At 42.7% G+C, this 7,300-nt stretch overlaps 1 protein-coding gene across 1 annotated transcript; it reads left to right on the top strand.

Moving 5' to 3' along the window:
• Positions 1-795: 795 nt before the first annotated feature.
• Positions 796-3,737, top strand: LOC124259981 (RNA-binding protein 25-like). The gene is made up of 2 exons (XM_046694205.1): positions 796-842; positions 3,392-3,737. The coding sequence occupies exons 1-2, from the start codon at positions 796-798 to the stop codon at positions 3,735-3,737; spliced, it is 393 nt and encodes a 130-aa protein (XP_046550161.1).
• The last annotated feature ends 3,563 nt before the right edge of the window (positions 3,738-7,300 follow it).

Genomic DNA, 7,300 nt, shown 5'->3' on the forward strand with positions numbered 1-7,300 from the left:
TGTTTAACGCCACACTCAACAATATTCCAGCTATATGGCGGCGGTCTGTAAATAATCGAGTCTGGACCAGACAAGCCAGTGATCAACAGCATGAGCATCGATCTACGCAATTGGGATGCGATGACATGTGTCAGTCAAGTCAGCGAGCCTGACCACCCGATCCTGTTTGTCGCCTCTTACGACTAGCATGGGTTACTGAAGATCAATTCTAACCCGGATCTTCACGGATACCGTGATAAAGAATAAAATGATTTTATCCATAAAACGTGTCATGCATTCATGTTCGTCCAAGTTCTAAATGCTTTTCATGCAAATCGTATCCTTGGAAGACAATAGGATACGATGACATGTGTCAACCAAGTCAGCGAGTCTGACCACCTTGTACCGTTAGTCGTGGTATGTGGTATGAGATGAAATGCCACAATGGTGGGTATAATATGGAAGATGGTTCGTTAAGTGTTTTCCGAAGGAATTTGATTAAGTTTTCTAATTTGTCAGATGTATAGACAGTTATTGAATCTCAAACACATGTTTTTTCTAAGCCCAGTGAATTTGATTTCATTTCGACAAATTCATTTCTTAGTAGATTTTTCCAGAAAGGACAGGTTTGAGTTATTTGCAGTTAAAATATACGCTGATTAGACAGATGCAGTGTTGAATGTATCGGCTGTGTTGTAAACATTGTACCTCCTCTGACAACTTTAAGGTTTTTCAGTGTGCACTCATCACAGACAGCGTAGGCCACCAGTAGCAGGATTCCACAGACAAGCTTCATCGTTGTAGCTGAAATGAAGCATGAGTGAGTTGAGTCGGTCACGTGCAAGGGCAGCTGAGATGTCAGAGTGAGTGAGTAAGTTTAGTTTTATGCCGTTTTTACATCACGGCGGGGGACACCGGAAATGGGCCTCACGTATTGTACCCATGTAGGGAATCGAACCCGGGTTTTCGGTGTGACGAGCGAACGCCTTAACCATTAGGCTACCCCACCGACCCAGACATAACAGGAATATACATATAATTAAATGAATGGATCACTAAGGGTGTCCGGTGAAAAGGTACACTTGTTACGATCTACCGTTGAATAATTAGAAAACAGTTTCATATCCTTCGAGAAAATCACGATAGCAAAGTTGTTTTTGAAATTAGTATATTGATAATTTGACTATTGGTTTGATTTCAGAAGAAACTACTTGTAAATCCTCTTGGGAACTTTTGGGCTTCATGGGTTATGTGAAATGATGAATATGATAGGTCCCTTTACAACGGAATGATTTTATATTATAGATGTTGGCGGGCACGAGCGATTGTTACATTTTGGTGACAATTAATCATTTAGATAACGACAATATCAAACAGGACATCTGCTACACAGGCTCATAAAACAGAATTTGATGTGTTAAGTTATGGCTATATTTTATCAAAGAGAAAATGGATCGTACATCGTACACGTAAACACCACAAACGTACATCGTACACACCACACACCTACATCGTACACAGCACACACCTACCCCGTACACACCACACACATACATCGTACACATCACACATATACATCGTACACACGACACACATACATCATACACACCACACACCTACATCGTACACACCACACACCTACATCGTACACACCACACACCTACATCGTACACACCACACACCTACATCGTACACACCACACACCTACATCGTACACACCACACACCTACATCGTACTACACACCACACCACACACCTACATCGTACACACACCACACACACACCTACATCGTACACACACACACACCTACATCGTACACACCACACACCTACATCGTACACACCACACACCTACATCGTACACACCACACACCTACATCGTACACACCACACACCTACATCGTACACACCACACACCTACATCGTACACACCACACACCTACATCGTACACACCACACACCTACATCGTACACACCACACACCTACATCGTATCAAGCTACACACCACACACCTACATCGTACACACACACACACACCTACATCGTACACACCACATACCATACATCGTAATACACACCTACATCGTACACACACACACACCTACATCAATATTACACACCACACACCTACATCGTACACACCACACCTACATCATACACACCACACACATACACACCATCGTACACCACACACCTACATCGTAATACACACCACACACCTACATCGTAACAATTCAACCTACATCGTACAAATACATCGTACATCGTGTACACACGTACATCGTACTACCACCACACACCAAAATACATCGTAATACACCACACACCTACATCGTAATAACACCCACACACCTACATCACTAACACATCGTAATTACATAATACACACCACACACCTACATCGTACACACCCACACACCTACATCGTACACACCATTCAATACTAATTCTACATCGCACACACCACATCATACACACCACACACATCGTACACAATACACACACACCTACATCGTACACACCACACACCTACATCGTAATACATAATTACACACCACACACCTACATCAAAATAATACACACCATCAAAATACATCGTACACACCACACACCTACACACATCATACACCACACACCTACATCGTACGTAACACCTACACGTACTACACACTACATCGTACACACCACACACCTACATCGTACACACCACACATACATCGTACACACCACACACATACATACATACACCTACATCACACCTACATCCTACATCATATACACACCACACACTACACGTACACACCACACACCTACATCGTACACACCACCACACCTACATCGTACACCACACGTACACACATACATCGTACACACCACACACCTACATCACCACACAATACATCGTACACACACAACCTACATCGTACACACCACTACTACATACATCACGCACCATAACACCTACATCGTACACACCACACACCTACATCGTACACAATTAATTTACATCACACACACATAATTTACATTGTACATAACACACTCTATACTGTAAGCATAATCTACAATTTATCACACACCCACATTAATTTTATCACACACACTTTATCACATTAATTCACACTCTATCACACATCACCCACATTTAATTTGTATCACACACTCCTACATTAATTTATATCACACATCTACATAATTTAATAAGCCGTATAATCTACACACTTATCACACACTACATTATTCAAGATTGTATTACACCACTTCCACCTATCACACACACCATACTACATATATCACACATCTACACTGAGACCATACTCCACACTTATCACACATCTACACACTTCACACACTCCACACGAGATCCCGAGACCACACACCAGACCACACGAGACGAGATTCCACGACCAGAGACCGAGACGAGACACGAGACAGAGACGAGGAGAGACGAGACAGAGACGACAGACAGAGAGAGACGAGACAGAGACGAGACAGAGACGAGAGACAGAGACGAGACAGAGAGACAGAGACGAGAGACGAGACAGAGACGAGACACGAGAGAGACGAGAGACAGAGAGAGAGACGAGAGACAGAGACACGAGAAAGAGAGACAGATGAGAGACGAGACAGAGACGAGACAGAGACACGAGAGACAGACAGAGACGACAGACAGAGACGAGGAGACGAGACAGACAGAGACGACAGACGAGACAAGGACAGACGAGACGAGAGACACGAGCCGAGGACCAGACAGTGAGAGAGACAGATGAGAGAGACAGGACGAGACAGAGACAGGAGAGAGGAGGAGACAGACGGAGAGAGAGACAGCCGAGAGAGGAGAGGACTGAGACGAGATGAGAGACGAGACAGCCGAGCCGACATGAGACAGGAAAGACGAGAGAGGAGGACGGATGAGACAGAGAGAGAATGCGGAGAGACAGGAGAGAGCCTTGAGTGGAAGGAGAGGACAGGATGAGAGACGGAGTGAGAGAGACTTGACGGATGGAGAAAGGTGGAGTGGACGTGGATGAGACAGGAGCTTGAGGAAGGAGACAGGATGGAGATAGGAAATGGAGTTTAATCTCCTTCTGCTCTCACACACAGTCTCCTCTCTATTTCTCTCTCTCTCAATCTCTTCACCTCACACAGTCTCTGTTCTCTCTATTTCTCTCTCTCTCCTCAATCTCCTTCTGGCTCTCACACACAGTCCTCTCTATATTTCTCTCTCTCTCTCAATCTCTTCACTCTCACACACAGTCTCTCTATTTCTCTCTCTCTTAATCTCCTTCGCTCTCACACACAGTCTCTCTCTATTTCTCTCTCTCTTCAATCTCTTCACTCTCACACACAGTTCTCTATTTCTCTCTCTCTCAATCTCTTCACTCTCACACACAGTCTCTATTTCTCTCTCTCTTAATCTCCTTCGCTCTCACACACAGTCTCTCTCTATTCTCTCTCTGTCTCAATCTCTTCACTCTCACACACAGTCTCTATTTCTCTCTCTCTTAATCTCCTTCGCTCTCACACACAGTCTCTCTATTTCTCTCTCTCTCAATCTCTTCACTCTCACACAGTCTCTATTCTCTCTCTCTCACTTAATCTCTCTCTTTGCTCCTTTGCTCTCACACACAGTCTCTCTCTCTATTTCTCTCTCTCTCTCTCTCAATCTCTTCACTCTCACATACAGTCTCTCTTTTTCTCTGTCTCACTCTCTCCTTCGCTCTCACACACAGTGTCTCACTTTCTTTCTTTCTCTTTACATCACAACAATTCTGTGTCTAACCACCATTTACGAGACACTCCAACAGATCACACCAAGACACGATATATCTTAACTACTGCGTATGTGATACAATACTCACTGGACGTGTGTACTCACTAGATCCTTCACCGGACTACAGCAGTCACAATATCTGAACCCTATATGTACTATTTAATGCCGATTTCCAATACACGCGGCACCATCTGGACGAAGCATGTTGAGTTGCTTAAGAACAGTGTTTGTTTTAGAGAGGCATTGAACCAAACTAAATAGATTATTGACATCCCTGTCCAAACCAATGTCTTATATTACCGCGCCTGTACAAATATACAGATTTATTGTTGAAATCGATGGTTATATTTACCACATCAGTCCCAACTAATTATTCACACCCCCATGTGTTACCCCACCCTGACACATGAAACGTCAACTGTCCGGCATAATTTGTGTATTTGCATTTACTTTCATGCCCTAGACGTTTTGCCTTCATAAGCAGAAACGGTTCATTATATTAATAAAAGAAATAGAGGGGTGTGATTGTTGTGCCCCGGCTGATTCCGGTATTGTCCTGGGTGAAACTATTTGCGTGACAAAGGTGAACTGCCTCTGCCGCCTGTCACATTTTTCAGTCAAAAATGTCAATACATATTAATGCCCAAGGGGGCGACATTGTAAATACAGACGTCATTTGGACACGTCAGTGAACGAAAACAAGCAACGAGCATTGAGCAAATATCGCTGTAGACTGACCACAATTCACGATTCCAGTTAAGTTGATCGAGGTCATTCAAGACGGACTGTTTCTGTTTAGGGGATAACTGTACTGTGTTTGACGAATTGGGGACGTATACCGGTGGTTATATAGCCGCAAATATAATGTTATATCGGCTCCGCTTACGCTAAATTTGCAGCTATATAATCACCGGTATACGTCCCCAATTCGTCAAACACAGTACATTTATCCCCATTCTAATTCAACTCTCCTTACGCTGTTTTTTCGTGAAAGAAATTCATTATTTAAACCAGATCAAAGTTCCTCTAGGTCAAAGGTTAATCATATCACTCCTTGAACTTACACCATCGCCAGAAAAAGTAGTTCACTTTTCAAACTTAAACACGTTTATTATGTGGACTCTGACTAAATCTGACAATGATGACTGACTGAGTTTAGTTTTACGCCGCTTTTAGCAATATGACAATGATGAATAAATCATAGTGTTAAAGCTAAAGGGACGGAATTATATCATGAAACCGCCCTCTGGTTATCAGAAATGAGCGATCCGCTGATTCCTCAACTACGGGCCATTATCAGTTCTGTTGTTAAATGACGTCACAGCAGGTGACGTCACGCTCCATAATGACGTCATAAATCTTGTTTCATGATCTAACAGTGTTGGGTCAACAGCCCGTTGCGAGTAAGTTGAATTTAAAATTAAATTTATGATACTGTTTTGTCTTTTTTAACACAAATTTCCCCCATTTTGGTTAATTGACCAATAGCTTCTGCAAATGACAATGTCCTGCAAAACAGCGTTACCCCAATGAGTAGGGACACATTCAAAGGTTTTGGTGAATCGGTTTTCAAATTGCGACCGAATATGCTGATTATACGATCGGAAATTTATGGCATTCACCAATCAGAACTCGTGTTACATACTAAGTTGAATTAGAATTTCTTTTGAACGTCAGTATATTTTCCTAAACAGATCTGCTGTTAAATGATGATACACAACCATCGTCTTTGTTTCACTCAAGGTAAATAGTGAGTGAGTGAGTATGGTTTTTCGCCGCTTTTAGCAATATCCCAGCAACATCACGACGGGGGACACCAGAAATGGACTCAAGGTAAATAGCGTGGATGAGTGAGTATGTTGAGGTTTTTTTATTTCTCTTCAGCAAAGTGACATCAATATAACCGCAGGGAACATCGCTTTATGCGTTAGGTCTTTGAATGGCATTTAGACGTGATACACATGAGGCAGAGAGTGTTTTTATGGATGTCAACTCCTTTATTATAAGGAACACAGCGTTTCTGAGTATATCCTTACTCCTGCACCTGAGTAAGGATGAAGGAGTAAGGATATACTCCGAAACGTTGTGTTCCTCATAATACAGATATTGACATCCATAAAAATCTCACTTCCTTTAGCATTGCGTGTTCTTCCAATGGGTGGACTCGTACTCGTGTACACGTACTTGAGTGTGACGACAACGTTTTAACAACCAGGATGCCGTTGTACAAAACAACCTTAGCACTAAGGCTACCTTAAGTTTATGCTAAGGTATGGGAGTTAAGGTCACCTTAGCGCTAAAGTCGCTTTGTGCAACGGCACCCAGGCCAATAGGTCAGTATATTTATCCCTGTAAGGGTAGTCTGTTTAATGGACTAGTGTAAATGGTTTACTCCCAAAAGTTAGACGTCCCAAAAGTCAGACATCCCAGGTGTCAGACAAATCAATCAGGCGTGACTGTGACTACAACCTAGTCTTACCCACTGGTATAATGAACCTGTCCCATACACCGACGAGATGGTTTTCACATTTGTACAGAAATACTTT

Source organism: Haliotis rubra, unplaced genomic scaffold (assembly GCF_003918875.1).
Source record: "Haliotis rubra isolate DU_JTF1 unplaced genomic scaffold, ASM391887v1 Scf746, whole genome shotgun sequence".
NCBI classification, from domain to species: domain Eukaryota; kingdom Metazoa; phylum Mollusca; class Gastropoda; order Lepetellida; family Haliotidae; genus Haliotis; species Haliotis rubra.

Excerpts from the sequence above, each read along its gene's own strand:
- LOC124259981 (XM_046694205.1), top strand. The coding sequence starts at position 796 with ATGAGTGAGTTGAGTCGGTCACGTGCAAGGGCAGCTGAGATGTCAGA. Across the intron at positions 843-3,391 it reads AGGGCAGCTGAGATGTCAGA|AGACCGAGACGAGACACGAG; the intron begins GTGAGTGAGTAA and ends TTCCACGACCAG.